The 17969-nt window shown below is 42.9% G+C and overlaps 2 protein-coding genes across 5 annotated transcripts in view; one reads left to right on the plus strand and one right to left on the minus strand.

The window, feature by feature from the left end:
* Window positions 1-10034: 10034 nt before the first annotated feature.
* Window positions 10035-15685, plus strand: Klhl34 (kelch like family member 34). Its single transcript, XM_004631398.2, has one exon. It carries the CDS (start codon window positions 11469-11471, stop codon window positions 13407-13409), a length of 1941 nt encoding a protein of 646 aa, XP_004631455.1. The 5' UTR covers window positions 10035-11468; the 3' UTR covers window positions 13410-15685.
* Window positions 14102-17969, minus strand: part of Cnksr2 (connector enhancer of kinase suppressor of Ras 2) — a 314719-nt gene continuing 310851 nt past the window's right edge. For all 4 annotated transcript variants that reach the window (XM_023715390.1, XM_023715389.1, XM_004631400.2 and 1 more), the window contains one exon: window positions 14102-16737. In XM_023715390.1, coding sequence (XP_023571158.1) covers window positions 16522-16737 — 216 coding nt within the window. In that variant the 3' untranslated portion in view covers window positions 14102-16521. The remainder of the gene's footprint in view (window positions 16738-17969) is intronic.

Here is a 17969-nt window from a genome sequence, read left to right on the forward strand (position 1 = left end):
GAACTTTATTTCAAAATTGCAACATTCAAAAAGAGATTATGCCTAGTATTGAATGTTCTAGGTAATATTTTCGTATAATGAGGTATAACATTTCAATCATTAAATCCTTTTACTCCTTCATATTGGGATTTCTGGTATAATACTGATAAATACACTTTATGCCATTAGTGGGCTTCTACACTTCAGGGATATTAATTATACTAATGATGGAAAGTGTCATATAGAGTACGTAATATAGCTCTGATTATTATATGGAAAATTGCATACAGTCCAATGAAAATTAAAATACAGATGAAAACAAAATTACCTATAGGTTAGTCAATTATGATTACTAATATTTGGGGCCATTTCTTCTACTTTTATTTGCATATTTAAATATGTACCTAACTTTAAAAATGAAGTAAAAATGCACTCTTTGTAATCTAATCTAGGAATTCAATTAATTGACTTTATCTTATTGGACTTGGGTTGCTAGTATGTTGATATGATTTCTACATCTAGGTTCATCAGAGATATTAGACTACAGATTTCACATTTTCATTTTTTTGGTGGTACCAGGGATCAAACTCAGGACCTTGTGCTTGCTAGGCAAAAACTTATTCCACTGAGCTATCTCCCCAGCCCCTAGTGTTCCTATTGTATTGTAGTATTGTTTGGTTATAGTGTCAGGGTAATGCTTACCTTGTAGAATAAGTTTGGAAGGCTCTTCACCCCTCTTGAATATTTGGGATTTAAGAACAGATATTGGTTTCTCTGTAGATGTTGTAGTCAAGGTTTGCAAAAGAAATGATTCAATATAGGACACATAATTTATAGGATTATTTTATAATATTCACCCAAAGTGTCAAATGCAAAAAATGTGGGAAATCTGTTTATACACTAGACACCCAAAGAGTTAAGCTGAGGGCCTGGATCCCACAGTAATGTCCTTCATGATTCCAGCTGGAGGCCTAGAGTCCACAACCATGTCTCATTAAATCCTCATCAAGGATCTGCACTGGGAAGGCCCAAAGTCAGTGGTGGAAGCTAGAAAGTCTGCACCACTGGGATGAAGGATCTGTGCCAGCAGGCTGAGGGGTCTGCACTGGAGCCAGGGAGTGATGCTTAAGGTAAGGACCAGAGCTCCCCAGAAAGAACAGCAGCCATCCTCAGTGACAGTAAGGACTTGATCTTCTTGGATGGTAACAGCTGAGTTCACATCAGGAAAACCAGTGTGACAAGCTTCCCCAGGACAATCAGTAGCACCAGCTCTTTCTCTCCAGTTTTTTTTTTTTTTATGCTGTTGGCAACTCTGCAGGTGCGCCTTCCATGCTCAGCACCATGGTGATTCAGTTCAGCTGCGTGTTCCAAGATGACCATTAGTTAATCCACCACTGGTGTCTTGTTGAACTCAGCAGTAGCTTCTGGTACTGGGCTTTTCTTTTATGGGAAACATTTTTTTAATACTGATTCATTTGAATCACTGATTCAATCTAATTATTTCCTATTAATCAGTTCATGTTTTCTATTTTTCATCTTACTAGGGATGTATGTATTAGGAATTTGTGCAATTTTCTATGCTATCAAATTGGTTGGCATATAGTTGTTTTTAAAAAATCTCCAATGATTCTTCGTGTTTTTGGAATGTCAGTTGTAATATCACCGCCTCACGATTTTTGAAAAGGGTGCCAAAACCATTTAGTAGAGAAAGGACAATAAATGGAATACTTGGCAAGCTGGATATCCACATGTAAAATAATGAAGTTGGATCCTTATCTTATACCATACACAAAAATTAACTCACAATCGATCAAGTACCCAAGTGCATGAGTGAAAAATATAAAACTCATGAAAAAACATATAGGGAATCATTGTATTGCATTTGATTTAGCAATGATATCTTAGATATGGCACCAAAAGTACAACCAACATAAGAAAAAATAAATTGGAGTATATCAAATTTAAAAAGTTGGCCAGGCATGGTGTCGCACACGAATAACCTCAGCACTCAGGAGGCTGAGACAAGAGGATTGCTGCAAGTTCAAGGCCAACCTGGGCTACATAGTAAGTTAGAGGCCAGCCTGAACTATATAGTGAGACTGTCTGAGAAAAAAAGTTGTATACATCAAAAGACCTTGCAACAGAGTGGAAGGGCAACCCAAAGAATGAAAGAAAAACAACATACCTGATAAAACAAAATTACCTATGGTTTACCCAATTATGATTGCTAATAATATTCAGGCTCATTTCCTCCTCTACTTTGATGTGCATATTCTAATATATATGTACATTTAAGGATTAATATTCAGAAAATATAAAGAAATGTACAACTTAATGTTTACCTTTCATTGTAATTTTGACTTTGCTAAAGAACCAGAGGCCACACTATCAAATTTGGTGAACAGGGTAGATGAGGACAAACCATAATGTTTGTACCAACCTGACATTCTTTTGAATGGCACTAGGCAGCAGCATTTACTTGATTTTTGATCACACCTTGTAAAGATATTTGCCAAAGAAGATTGCCAGAACTGTGTTAGAAAATGGTAAAAATGATGGGTGAGTATATTTGAAGTGAGGGGGAATATTCAAGGGTGATTAATGGCAATGTTTCTTCTGCTATAACAAATTTTCAAATTTAAAAATTGACCATATATTTTGGTCTCCCCTTGGATATGTCCTGCTGTGCTCAGATGATATATTCAGGCGATTTCCTATAATATGAGTTGATTTGCACTAAGCAGCTGTTTTTCTCCCTCTCCTTGTATTCTTTCTCCCCCTCTCCTGCTTCTCTCCCTGGTTGATTTTTCTCTTTCCTCCCCTTGTTCTTGGGAATTAAACCCAAGACCATCACACTAAGCTACAACCCAGTCCTTATTTAATTGTTCTGAAATTTTGCAACAGGGCTGGGCTCTACCCTCAGTTTTGGGTTAGGCAGTTCCAGGCATGGACTGAGAATGTGCATCTCTAAACAGTTGTCAGCTGCTGCTGCTGTGGGTGGTTAGCTGAGCACACTGTGGGTACCACTGCTTTGGAGTAAGTGGGAAACACTGGGAAGCTCAGAAGTCTGTCATCTTGTCAGGCCTAGCAATCCGGATCTAGTGGTGAAGGATGGAGCCTGGGAACCTACAATTGAGGCACTTGTACATAATGTCACAAACACACCTCCCAAGGGAACGGTTGATGGCTCACATGTCTTCAATTGACAATGTTATCAAAGTCATCTACTGCCCCTTTGGATACTAAGTCAGGTGCACAGCTCAGTGGCAGCCAGGTCCTGCCAACCCACTACAGAAATACTCATGAAAGTGGGGCTTAATGTGTGAATTGTTGTAGAGTGAAGAAAGGGACAAAAGACCCTCGTTTGTAGGCCGGAGAGAGGCCCACTAGAAGAGAGAATCAGAGCATAGCCTTAAGCAGTGTGAGGTATGGATAGAAGCTGCAGGTAGGTGGAAATAAAGCAGCAGCTATCCTGAGGGTGGGGTAGAGATGACAACAGAGAACAAAATCAATCTGGACAAAGCAAGGACTTCAAGAAAAGCTCTCATTTAGATGGCATGTCCAGATAGGATTTAAGGGATTAGTAGCTCTGAACTGTGGCCTTCTGGGTTAAAAAGGACTCTTCAGGTCATTTTAGTCCACAACAGAGGGATGAAGGTAGGGGTGCTCAGGCTTAGTGTCAGGCTTTCTTGACTCATGGGCCCCATTGTGCCATTGGACACACATGACAGTCCACATAATATATTTATTGTGTTTTGCACATGTCTGCAAAAATATGGCCTTTTGTGGATGCTATATGTGTGCCCCACATACCCATTCTGGAAATCTGCCAGCTATGTGTGTTGGGTGAGGTACCCTAGGGCAGGGGTTCCCCATGAGATGAGGATTCCTGAGAAAGTGATTTAGTAGGAAGCACCTTCAGAAGAGATAGTTATGGGACTGTGAAGTGAGACCAGAGAGGGAAGGGGATCCAGCAGTCATGTGATAGATACTACGCTGTCTTCCACAGAAGGTAACAGTGGCTAGACCCAATAGGGACATATTGGAAATGGTGTGGTCACATCTGGCAAGGGAGCAAGGGTGTTTGTATAGCTGATGTTACCCTGATCATGAGCAGTTGGTTAAGAATGGTCTCTGTAACTTACAAATTTGCAGGCACTTCATGTGCCCAGGTCAGATGGACCCCTGCAGTACAGGGGTCTGGCTATAGTGGGCTCAGAGTGCTGGCTTCTGGGAGTGAAGGCTTAGGACATCAGCGAATCCAAAAGTGATAACAGGTCAAGAGGATATGTGTGAGCCTCTAGCAAGGCTCTCTATCTTGTCCAAGTGTCATGTAATTTTTCTTACAGTGTGGCATGTTCTATTTATACATTTTCTTTCAATGTTCTAAACTGACAGGATGTTCTTATTTTACTGTGGAAAAATTTCTTTCTTAATTAATTGGTTCAAAGTCTTCTCTCTTTGATGAGTAGACCACCCCTGCTTCATTTTTGCCTCAAGAAAGTTGAAAGTAACAATCATTTAAATCCTACATTAGGGTTCTTTTTTCTTAGCCTAAACTCTTTTACCTGTTCCATGCGTGAGAAAGAATGTCCTAGACTCTGCCTCCTTTGATTCACTTCTTCGTACATTCTCTGATTCATTCAAGAGTCTCTGAAAATATGGTATTCAAGTAGGAAATGGGGGCTACAAGTACCTTCAGATTTGAATAATCAAACACACATTGTTTGGGAAAATGTGTTGGGTACCATGTCACCTGCTTCAGCAAATGACAGTATTGTTATTTTTGTCAGCTTGTGGGGGTGTGAAAGGGCTTCCTGCTTGTTGGAATCTGAGTGCCTGCCAAAGCTTGATGTGTTAAAATGTAACCCCCATCATCAGTTGCAAGAGTGGAAACTTGCCTATGGTGTTTAGAGATCTGGCCCTTGCAAGGTGATCAGGGTTAGATCATGTAATCAAGATGTGACCCTCATGACTGGATAGTTTTATAAGAGACATCAGAACACACACATACACACACACACACACACACACACACACGCATGCACACATGTAATCATGCACTTGCAATGTCTCCTGCCATGCAATGTCATACACTACCACAGGACTTTGCCAATTAGAAGGTCATCACCACATATGGTTCTAGACCTTGAATCATCAAGGTGAGCCAAAATAAACCTCTTTTCTTTGTAACTTAACCAGTCTGAGATACTGTGTTACTGGCAAGAAGAAATGGAATAATAAACTGCCTTTTAGGGAAAACACTGACATCATATCTAGAACAAGTTGTTACTGAGACTAATTAATGCTAGGATTAAGTAGCACAGATTAGTAACAATCCTCTAGGACAGTGGTTCTCAAACTTTCCTATGCACTAGAATCTCCAGGAGGGTTTGTTAGAGCACATCTCTGGCCCCATTCCCAGAGTCTCTGACTAAGAAAGTTTGAAGTTGGGTTGAGAATCTACATTTCTTAATAGGTTCTCAGGTGATGTTGCCCAAAGACCGCTACTCTCCTACATTTCCTGATTGTTTGGTTTCTGCTATTATGAGTTTGCAGAAGGTATTCCTCAGAGAAGGAGAAAAAGAAAACCTTACATTTGTGTGTATTCTGTGGGCAGGGAAGAGTCATGCATATTTTAACAGTGCTATGAATGTAGAGTAGTATCCTTTTTAAAAAAGTAATGAAATAAGAAATTTAAGTCATTTGTTTTATGGCCATGTGGGACAGATCTGGAATTAGAGCCCAGGTCTGTATAACTTCAAAGTTCCACCTTTTTCCACCCACCACACTGTCTGAAACTGTCAAGTGGGCTGGAATGCCATCATAATGTCTAACACACACACACACACACACACACACACACACACACTTGGCTTGAAATGCATGTCATGGAGATAAAATACACTTCACATACACAGAAAATGGTCTTGGGAAGAAAGGTAAAAATGAATAGTTTTTCTACTGCATATATGTCATTGTTTGTGAAAATGCATTCACTATAAAATTAGTGTGTCAAGGTTCTACAATCTGAGGTACAGGATCTCAGGATAAATCCTGAGAGGATTTCACTGACCTTCTCAGACCCAAAAGCTACAACTCTTGTTGCATAGGTCCTGCTTTACCTTGGTCTTAACCATCCAGCAGAAAAGTATGAAGACGAAATATAGGAAGTAAAGCCATGCTGTTATGTTGAGCTGTGGGGGACTCAGGTCAATAATTTCTGACACTGCCAGTGAAGCGGAAGACCCAATGCTATTATGGGCTACTGGACTCTTTTAGAATGTTTTGCTGAGTTTACACACCTATAATATTCAATAAGGGAACTTAGAAAAAATGGGGTATACCGATGAATGTCCCTTTTGTATCTGTGTATTCAAAGTGGTTAGGATAGATATATAGTTACATTCTATTAATGAATAGAATGATTTGTTCTAACGGTGTTTGTAAATAGGATCTCAAGTCCGCATCTTGTACAGCAATTAACCACTGAAGAATGGTTAATTGTATGCAATGTGTTAATTATTGAAACTGTCCTACCGATTTGATTTGAAACTGTCTCATTGCTATTTGTTTATCAATAGAATTATGGAAAAAAATAAATATACGTTTGTCACATAAGAGTTACAAAAAAATAAACTAGTCACGAAAAAGAGAAAAAAAATAAAATTAGTGTGTCAATTTCTAATAATATGCTTTCCATGGAGATTGCCAGAAGCCATGTGCTGGAAGGAAGCATATTTGGATTAAAAGGAGAAGTAATGATAGATGAGAAAGAGCTAACTTCCCAAAAAACATTTGAAATATCCAAAAGGTCAATTTAAGAACTTTGTAGTTTTGAGAAATGTTTCCAATATTATCATTTGTTTTCTTCCTTAAAGTGCATTACAATGGATGAATCTTAAAAATATTTTGTGAAAATAGTCGATCTCATGTTATTTCATAAAAACAATGTATAATATATATATATATATATATATATATATATATATATTCCAGATTCTGCAGTTATGTAGAGTAGATTAATGGCTACTCAGGGCTTGAGGGGCTAGTGTTACAGGAGGATGATAGGCAATGAATGTGGGTTTTTAAAAATGTATTTGGTACAGGGCTCAGTATGCAGCTTGGGCTCCTAATGATCCTCCTGTCTGAGCCTCCCCAGTGCTGGGATTACAGGTGTGCACCACAGTGCCGAAGGCTCCATAGCTGGCTCTGTGTACCTGGGGGTGGGGCCAGTGTGGTCTGTGGCGCTGGGCGATCAATCCCCAGTCCCTGTGCTCGCCTAAGCAGGTGCTTAGTCTGCTGCACTATCTCACCGGCCCAAGAATGTGTTTTGAGGTGATGAGAATATTGTTAAATTAGACCGTGATGATGGCTGCACAACTCTGGAGATATACTAAGAGCAGTACTGCAGCACTGAGGGGTGCATGAGGTAATTAATGTAACAGTCTTCTCAAAAGCGCCAAGTCCACCCCGACTGCAGAGGCCACCCGCGGTTACACACTAGATTTCGAGAAATGTAAGATGATGACCTTTCCAGGGTGTGTCTTAAACCAGCTGAACAAAGGGAAGGAGAACAAGAGTGAAGGAAATAATTGCTCCAGTCCTGTTCTTTTCAATAAGCCTTTGCTTCTTCCCTATATCTGATCAACTCAACATACTTATGGCAAAGACTATAACAAGCTCTGCAGATTCAAGAGCCAAGATATAGTCCCTGCCTTGGAGGAGTTGTTAATCTAATGGGGGAGGACAGCTCATTTTGCATGTAATGACCACACCCTGTCAGATCTGCCTATCTTGTGTGTTCAGCTTGGGTTGCAAGGCATATTTTTAGAAAATCTAACCTCTAAAGGTCTAAATGTATGTGTTCAAAATTCGTGTTGAAAGTTAAGCCCAATATGATAGTGTTAAGAAGTGTGGCCTCTGGGAAGTGATTATGTAATGGGAGCTATGCCATCACAAATGGGTTTAAAGTCCTTATATTAGAGACTCAAGGGAGTTTGCTAACCTCTTACCCCATGTGAAGACACAGAAAGAAGGTACCACCTAAGAAATGGAGACCCCTCACCAGACAGAATTGGCTACTATCTTGTTCTTGGACCCTGAGCTTCTAGAATGATGAGCAGTAAACTCCTGTCGTTTATAATTTACACCCCAAAATGTTTTATGAAAGTAGCCTAGGAGGCAGTGGGATAGCTCAGCTGTCTAAAGTGCCTGTTTGGGCACACTCAGGCAGGCACAGGGGACCGAGGTTTGATTCCCTGTACCACATGCCTGGCCAGCCCCACCCTCAAGGCAGGCTGAGCCAGCCAAAAAAATAAAAAAATAAAGTAGCCTAAGTGGACTGCGACATCAATTTAACACAACTACCAGAATTTAAACATACACAGACATTTTATTTAATATACTTAATATTGCACAAAAATTAAAATATTGACAATACATATACATTATCCAAATCACCATGATTTTCCTGGATTGACAGCTATGTTTCTAAATGAGGCCTTATAAACATATCTAATATAAAAATGTCTTCAGTTAATACATTACATCATATTCTCACTGGCAAAACATGGCAGGTTACATGGCAGGAATAAACAAATATAAACAAATACTCATATGAAACTTCTCTTAATTGTGGCTTTTTGGACTAAACCTGAATACACAGTGATGGTCAGCTCTGATGTGAAGTGATTCAATTTCCAGGTAAAAATATGCTGTTTAAGAAAAAACAGATCTACGTGGTTTTGGATTAATAAGTTGATAAAATACTTTATCGCCCTGAATATTTGGTTTAAATAAACTGTGTGTCACACTATTTTATTTTTGTAATACACAAGGTCACATAATATAGTGGGGAAGGAGCCCTGGATTCTCCTCCAGACTCTGTAACACAATATCCAAGTCATCCAGATAAATCATACTCTCACTGGGCTCATTTTTCTTATTTAAAAAGAAAAACAGGAGCTTCTGGAGGGAAAGGACAAGGTTTGTTTAAGTGATCTAAGAAATCCTTTGTAGTAAAATTCAATTAGGGTGAGTAAAGGCCATTGAAATTGAAAATGTAGCTCTGCACAGTGAACCACTGTGCTATTTTACTATTGAACCAAGAATTTTAACATTGATGCCCCCCAATCTCCACAAAAAAGCAGTACTCTCTCTGAAACCATGTGTACTTGTACCACTAGGAATTCATACTGGAGCATTTGTAGCATCTGGAATTTAAGGACGCCCATTTCTAATTCCTCCCAACACTATAATTTGGCAATTTATAACACAGTTCCATTTGACAGCAAAATCATTTTATTACTATTTTTGTGCTTTTCAAGAATTACTTTTAACTGCAGACCTTGCAAGTGCTGAAGGTACTCAAAGTAACAGATGATCACATTCTATCCTTCCTTGCACCCCATACTCCATGAAGTAAAACTGTCAGGAATACAATTTATTTTAGATGTCCTCAAAAGGCTTACCTAAAAGGCTACTGCAGGGTTTTATTAGAAAAACAGAAAAATCATTTCTATATGAAAATAAAACACACAGAAGCCTCCAAACTGGCAAGACAGAACAGTTGTATTATGTGTTCAGTTATTTAAGAGCAGGATACAGGGGATCCATAGGGGCTTTTCTAATTTTTCAGCACTGGGGTAGTTTTAGTCATTTTTGCACTGGGCATTTCTTACAGAAATAACTTCATGAGGAGGGGCCCTACTAACTGCAGCTCTGCTGACCTGTGCAATCTTACTACCCATTATCTCTTTATGGCACTGAGGCGGCAACAGCAGCCAGTAATTAGATCATAGCGAGGAAAATCAGAGAAAACTAGAGCAAATTATATATATATATATATATATTTTAATATTTATTTATTTATTTATGTGTGTGTGTGTGTGTGTGTGTGTGTGTGTGTGGCCAGCTCAGGCCACCAGGGGGCGGGGCTGGCTGGCATGTGGTGCTGGGGGATTGAACCGCGGTCCCTGTGCTTTAGCTAAGCTTGTTCTAAGTAGGTGCTTTAGACCACTGAGTCATCTCACCAGCCCGCAAATTATATTTTTAAAGGATGTGGTCATTCCAAGACAGAAAATTCAAGTTGGCTACAATTTCCTAGAGCATACGGCACAGGGCTGGGTTGGGCTGGGTACAAGAACAGGAAAGAACTCAGCTGGGTTGGGAGAGCTGTAGGGGGAACAAAGTTCCAAATGCATACTGTGAAACAAAGCAGCCTGGGGGCCAAGGCCTGCTTAGGAAGAAGGGTGTAGCGGAGGCCCGGTGTCTGCATGGGCGATTCCAGGTGAGGGGCGTGTTCCCCAGCGCCTCTGTGGGGAGCCTGATTCGACTGGGCGTGTCTCTTGCCAGCGTCTCCTTTTCACTGAGTGGCCTCCTGGGTGTCAGCTTGCAAAGTCACTGCTTCATCCTGCTTGCTCCGAGCGAATTAGGGTCTCTTCAAAGCAGAAGGACGAGCCAAGGACTTCTTTCTCAGGCACAGGGGCATCAAGAGATCGACACTCCTCTAGCCCAGCGGGACAACTTTTCTTGAACACTGCCTGGCTGAGGGTCTGCACGGACTAGCGCCAACAAAGGTCATTTGCTCCCTTACATTTGCTCCCTTACTCTCAACTCGTTCCAGGGACCCCCCTGGTGATTGGCAGTCAGTCGGGTCTCAGAGCCAGGCCCTTGGCCTGGGCCACTTCCTCCCCGACCCGGGTCTTTGGTTCGCAGCCAAGCAGTCGGGGCGCGGGGCGGGGCGCGTCCCGGAGGCCTAGGCGGCGCGCTATTCCTGTCGCTGTGAGCTACTGGCATGTTATGTGCAGCGCCCAATCAAGTCTCCAACAAGCCGCACTAACCCGCGCCCTCCCTCCGTTCCTAATCCCCCAAGCTTTGATTTGATCCCCTGCGTGGAACAAGCTCACCCCTCCTGCCCCATAGTCACTTTGTCCCCGGCTCTCACGGGTGCTCAGAGAACCGTCCTGCTTGTCCACCCCCAGAAGAGCAGAGCCCTCTTCCCACACTCCTGACGTCTGGAGTCAGGGCCGCATCTGCACGTTTGGGCCGTCGGAGATCCAGCATCCACGCTGTCCACCGGCAGCTCGGGCTTTCCAGGTGATGGTGCGCGGCCACCGCCGCCCCTGGCGCGAAGGTGCGGGCTCCCCAAACTGGGACGGGGAGGGGGCTTTGGGCAACGCGCTGGCAGTTTCCGCAGCGGCTGAAACCAAGCTCAGCAACTCCCAGACGACTTCACATTCCGCAGCCTCTGCTACTAGGGGCTTTTGGCAACCATTCTCGGATCGGATTTTCTCCGAGTGGGGCACGGTGCGACTGGTGGATCCAGGTGAAGGTGCCCTGGGTTTTAAGTTGAGCAGGCAAAAATGGGGCTCTACTAGGGGCTCTGCAGAGCACGCAAGGGTCTTGCAGACTCCGAGTCCCGGGATGCCTCAGTTTGCGCCCAGCTGGATCCATTTCCCGCCTGGCTGTTTCCCGCCCTGGGCATCATGAGTTATTTCCTGTCTTACTGCAAAGCTCACAGCGGAGCGCTGCTCACCGGCTACCAGACCCTGCGCGCTGAGGGCTTCTTGTGCGATGTGACCCTGGAGGCTGAGGGCAGCGAGTTCCCGGCACACAAGTCGCTCCTGGCATGCTCCAGTGACTACTTCAGAGCTCTGTTCAAGAGTCACACACAGGAATCCCGGGCGCGCGTGATCCACCTGCACGTGCCATCGGCGGCTGGCTTACAGCGCCTGCTGGACTTCATCTACACGGCCTGGCTGCCGCTCTCCATGGACACTGTGGAGGACACTCTGGAGGCTGCTAGCTATCTGCAAGTCACTGATGCCCTGGGTCTGTGTGGCCGCTACCTGGAGCGCCAACTGGCCCTAGAAAATTGCTGTTTCACGGCTAATGTGGCAGCTCGCTTCGGCCTGGCGCAAACGCTGGGTGTGGCTGAGCGCTGCTTGGTGCACCACCTCCGGGATCTACTATGGCTGGGTGTAGGCCCTGCTGGGCTACTGGAACTCAATCCAGCATCCCTGAGGGCCGTGTTGGGGGCCTCCGATGTGGCATGCGTGCCCGAGGCTCAGCTTCTGGGCTTGGCACTGGCCTGGCTGCGGCAGGAGCCCACAGTCGAACGCCAGGAGCACAGCTCAACGCTGTTAGAATGCATCCGCTTCGGCCTCGTGCCTGCCAATGTGCTGCGGCGCGTATACTCCGGCTCTGGCCTTGTGCTGCCTCCCCGCGTCAAGGGCCTCATTATCCAGGCCCTAAACTACCACACGGCACCCTCCCGCCAGCCGCTTGTGCAGAGTGTACAAACCAGCATCCGAAATCCCCAGACACGCATCTTGTTGGTTGGGGGACGCAGGGCCCAGGAAGCTGTGACTGAAGAGGTCTTGGCTCCTCGAGTGGCAGCCAGGGACAGGGGCGCCATGGCTGAGCCAGAGGAGGAGGAAGAGGAAGAGGATGAAGAAACAGAAGTGGAGGAAGAAAAGGACTGGGAGCTCACCCAGGATGTGGTGGCCTTCGACGTATACAATCACCGCTGGCACAGCCTTACACAGCTGCCAACACCTCTGTTGGGACACAGCGTGTGTACTATGGGCAACTTCTTATTTGTGCTGGGTGGGGAAACCCCTTTGGGCAGTGCCTCTACTCCCCAGGCCAATGAGCCACGGGTGGTGACAGCTCAAGTGCACCGTTACGACCCGCGCTTCCACGTGTGGACAGCAGTGCCTGCCATGAGAGAAGCGCGAGCCTACTTCTGGTGCGGCGTGGTGGGCGACAATCTCTTAGCCGTTGGAGGCCTGGGCATAGGCGGCGAGGCCCTGGCCTCGGCTGAGATGTACGACCTACGCAGGGACCGCTGGACTGCAGCCACGGAGCTGCCAAGAGCCTTGCATGGTCATGCTGGGGCCGTTGGGGACCGCGGCATTGTGTACATCTCTGGGGGCAAGGCAGGGAGAGGTGAGGGTGGAGCCAGTAGCCTCCGTGACTTGTATGCCCTCGGCCCTGGGGAGCAGGCATGGCACAAAAGGGCACCTATGAGCACGGCCCGCTTTGGGCACCACCTAGCAGTGCTGCGGGGCGCCGTGTTTGCCTTTCTGGGTAGATACGAGCCCTTCTCTGAGATTGAGCGCTATGACCCTGACACAGACCAGTGGACTCGGTTGCGGCCCCTACCCTATGACCGCTTCTGTTATGGGCTGGCCGTGGTGGAGGACACTGTGCTCCTTTTGGGTGGCCTCAAGTGGCGGGACTCACGCCAGGTACCCACCCGTAACGTGGTGGGCTATGACCTCGACCTAGACCGCTGGGAGGACATCAGCTGTGTTCTGCCCTGGGCCTGGGATGGTCTGCAGTGCGCGGTGCTGCAGCTGGCTGAGAGTGAGGACGAGAGGGGGGAAGAGGCTGGCAAGGTGTTAGACTTGGTTTTAGGCTGAATGGCCTCATCCAGTCTCTGGAGGACATGGGAGGCAGTCCTGTCTGACTGGGTTTAGAGAGCAACAGAAGGGCTTTTTCTAAGTGTGGGATTCTGGTAGCAAAAGGGCGTCTGGAGGCTCAAAAGGCAAATGAGGCCTTGGCCAAAGACAAACAGTTCCTCTTGAGCTGAGAATGGGAGACAGGAGAGGTCACACAGAAAGATTTACGAGTCAGCTTCAGCAAGCTAGTGATTTTTACAGACGCACACTGGGCTCAACACTCACCTTTCAGAAATAAAATATGACCTTATTTCCCCTCTTAAGAAATGTTTCCCTAGATGCCAATTAGTGATTACTTTTGTGCACCCCCTAAAAGCCAAAAAGTAACATTTCCTCAAACTTCAGAAAATTACTGTTTATAGTCTGTGTAACAAACAGTACTAGAAGACGGCATTGCCCAAATAAAGAAGGGAAAACTGCCTTGGTTAAACAGTAGGAAGTATCTGTGAGAACAATAATTATATGATTCAGAGATAAAGAGTAATATGGAACTAAAGAAAAAAAATCCGACTCCCCCTAAAGCACTTTCTTTTTTGACAAGATAACCTTGCTTAAATTTTGTCCCACTCCTAGTCTGTTTTTGTGCTGGCTTTAGGCAACTCTGGTTTAAAGTCATACTTCAGGAGCCACAGTAAGCTATATTTGTAAAAAACAAAACAAAACAAAACATATTTTTGGTGGTCCCCTCCTACCACTTCTGTGAAAGAATCACAGAGAAGGGGAAGAAGAGATGATGTTTCAAATTTGTGTCAGGTATGTGAGAAACAAGCATGATTTTTCAAGGTCTCAGAGAGGATACTTGTAAGCTCTGAGCAGGTGCTGCTTCTGGCTTGTTTTGCCAGTGAAATGGCAATGGTAGAACCCATAACTGGAGTGATGCTAGTATTTGGATTACATCACAGAGAAATGTAGTAAGGACTTTGCGTGAATAAAGCAGGTGCTTTATAAGGGTGCGTTAAGAGCTGAATTTATTTGACTTTAATTTACAGTGCTGCCTCTCTCCTAGATTTGAAACTAATGAAATAAATTGTACAGATATATAGTGTTAAAAGGCGTCTTTCATGCTAGGCTAGCCACGAGTCTTGTAAAATTCGTTAGTTTAATTTTGACTATTTCAAACAACAGAGCTGACTTTGCAAAGGTAGAAGCTGCTTAGTAGCAACACGCTAGTCTTCCCATCAAAGGCCTGCTGTTCACAGGCTGCAACCTGGCCACTATATACACGACACATCCATCAGGTACAAATATTTGTAAGTGAACATACACAGTTGGTCTAGTAAACATCAATAAGTCTAAACACCTGTAACTAGCACACTTCAATTTAGGACAAGAGGTTTTTGTTTTGTTTTGCTTTACATATACAAAATCCCACAAATTTAATGTGCGTTAATATCCATGCAGTAAATAAACGTTTTTACAAATAGTTCTTTTAAATGATAAAAATATTACACTGGACCCAAAATTCCATACAAACAATAATACATGATTTCTCATCCATTTTGACTAAATATAGGATTACTGGAAATGTGCTGTAGAAAGGCCACTCCTGTACAGTTGTGCAAAGTCTGCAAAACGATAGTGATTCAATGGTGGTTTCAAAAGCAAAGAAAAAGATCCCCGCTGTGGAGTTTTACTTTCTCCTCTACAGCAAAAATATTCACTGGCATATATCTGAACTCTTAAAGATGTAAGTACATTCACTGAGCTGTACAGGCAACAGTATAAAGCTGATTAGAAGATTTTTAGGATATAGAATAGTAAAGGAGGATTCCTTCCTCCTAACAAAACAGCAAATTGTGACTTGTACGTTATGCAGCCAGACACTAAAAAGCAGCACAGTCATTTTCATGCTGTGATCACTTTCAAAATACGAGATGCTTATAAATGGAAATATATGAAGAGGACTTTTCATAGACTTCATCCACTCTATAGAACAACTCATGATGCTAGGAAAAACTTCTAAATTGTTTCTGTCATATAATTCAATGTGACACCTTAGTGACCACTGCCCTTGTGCTCCTTAGAAGTACATCGTTTGCAACATTGTTTTCTACAACACACATATGCCTGTAACTAAATGTATTGTACTTCCCTGCCTGAAGTATAGTTATGAAAGTTTAGCAGACTAGGGGAAAAATTGGAAACTGCCTGGAAAGTTGATTCATTTCAGTTTATACCTTGTTGTCTTTTAAGAGTTAAGAGTTCAAAAACATGAGTTTGGGCTGAATATATATATATATATGACTGTTAGCTGCCTTTCTGGGTGAGTTAAATCTGTTTTAAAAAAGCCATTCTTAAATTCTTCTGTACACAATCAGCATTTCATCACTACAAAAATAAAGGAAGATTTAAACCAAGAAAATAAAGCAGTTCTATCTTCAATTTGGTCTTAGTTACAAAAACATCTTACAAACTTTGCCCTGATACACCATTAAGTGTTCTCAAAGATTTGGAATAGTATTTCCATTAACCAGCGTTCACAAGTTAATAGACTATTAAGACGAATATTAGATACCTGAACTTTTCTTATGTTGATGCTCTTCTATTTTGCTTTACTCTTATATGCGTACCTACATTTCACAAAAATAAAACTACAGCATTAAAGTTTGTGCAATGCTTAAGAAAACTCTTAGAACATTTTAATAAATATAAAAAAGGTTTAAATTCTTTCCCACCCATAAGGATATCTGTACCTGAAAAAATGTGATTTACTTTTGAAGTCTTATTTATACAAAATTAAAGGGAGAAAAGATGACCATAGGTAGAAAACTGCCTTTTTGTGGTTTTACTACTTGAAGACCACCTGTATTCAGAATTGTTTGTAAAAGTTAATTTTAAATCATTAAAGATAGTTGATTTTGAGCATGGTAAACACAAGCTGAGCACTGACTGCATATAAAATATACAAATGCTCCTTAAAGAGAGTGGTTTTATGATCATATATGGTTGGTTTCATATAGTTTGGTAACATCAAAGTATGACTTGTCAAATGTCTCACACACTTATATAAAAACTAGCTTAAATATCTGTTCAGAGTACTAGCAGGTATTAATGGCCTGTGTGCAGAATCCACTTACACATGTGTTTCAATGTATGAATGAGTGTGTGTTAGAGAGGAAGTGATTACATCTACTTCAGAAGAAATACTTAGTGGGTCATTTGAGGTGGTATTTTGACAGATATCCAAGAAAAGGTCGAGGTACATCTGCTTCCACTGTTGGAATTCTTTAGATGTCAAGTCTGGATTATCTAGGACCTTATCAATAATGGCTACTTCCCCTTCTCTGGCCTGAAAAGCAAAACGATTAAACAGTTAGGATGGGAACAAGGTTTGATTGAGGTTTAAAATAAAAAGATAATAGGCAAAAGATTCTGAAGCCCATAAGAAATGGCTTTGGTATGATCACATTCAGCTATTTAGACTCAAGCCTTCCTGTGCTTTACTCTAACTCAGAGGCTTACACTGTACTGCCCAGATGATGTGTCTTAGTTTTCCTCTTGACCTGTTCCATTGCCCATCTCTGCCCATGTAAACCTTCCTCATGCTTTAAGATCCAGTTCAAAAGTCTCTCACTTCATCATACCTTCCTCCAACACTTGAAAAAAAGTTTTCTCCTTCATTGATGCCCCTAAAACTTCTTGTCCCTGCCACTGAGTGGACTTACCACATCTTATCTCTTGAGTTACCCTGGCACTGTCTTCTTTCTCCTGTATGAGCAACTGTTCATGTTTGCCTCTGTGCTAGCCAGAGTTGGCAAAGAAAGAGAACAGCAAAGTGCCTAAGAAGTAGTTCTGATCTCTGAGGCAAGACAGGGTATGGAATAGGGTTACGTGGGAATGAGAATGGTAGGAGTTGCCTGTGGTGGGACTGAAGACCTTTGCTTGTTGAGGGTGGCTTATACAATTCATGGAACAAGAAACACCCAGGGTTGCTTGGTCAGCTGTTCTTCAATAATCTATTAACTTTCTGTGTCCCAAATTACTTAATTTTTAGTGGGAAGGGCCACTTCTCTATAATGACTATTTTGTTTGCCTCCTTGACATATATATATATATATATATATATATATATATATATTTTGTGGAACCAGTGATTGAACTCAGGCCCTTGCACTTGTCAGGCAAGCACTTATTCTACTGAGCCGTGTCTCCAACCCCACTCACCTATATTTTAAAACTACAAAACTTTAGCAACATGTTGTGGAGTTGAAATAGTTTTCCATAGAGCCCTTTGGTATTTTGCTCTATGAAAGATATTCTAGCTGATAGGTTTTTCCTGTTTTTGGTTTTCAAGAGTTCAGCACCTGCTCCCGCAGTGGGTGTTGCAGGCCCTCTCCACCATCCTGCTTGTCCCTCCCCACGTACACTCACGGTGAAGGCTGCTCATTTGCTGCCTCCTTCAACTTCCTGTCTCTTTGTTCCTCTGTCCTTACCACCTCCTTCCCAATCTGGAGGTGGCATAAATATGAAGACCACAAACAATGTGAGCACTTACAGAAATGAATAATAGGAAAGTAACAA

Source organism: Octodon degus, unplaced genomic scaffold (genome assembly GCF_000260255.1).
Source record: "Octodon degus isolate 3935 unplaced genomic scaffold, OctDeg1.0 scaffold00041, whole genome shotgun sequence".
NCBI classification, from domain to species: Eukaryota; Metazoa; Chordata; class Mammalia; order Rodentia; family Octodontidae; genus Octodon; species Octodon degus.

Excerpts from the sequence above, each read along its gene's own strand:
- Klhl34 (XM_004631398.2), top strand. The coding sequence starts at position 11,469 with ATGAGTTATTTCCTGTCTTACTGCAAAGCTCACAGCGGAGCGCTGCTC.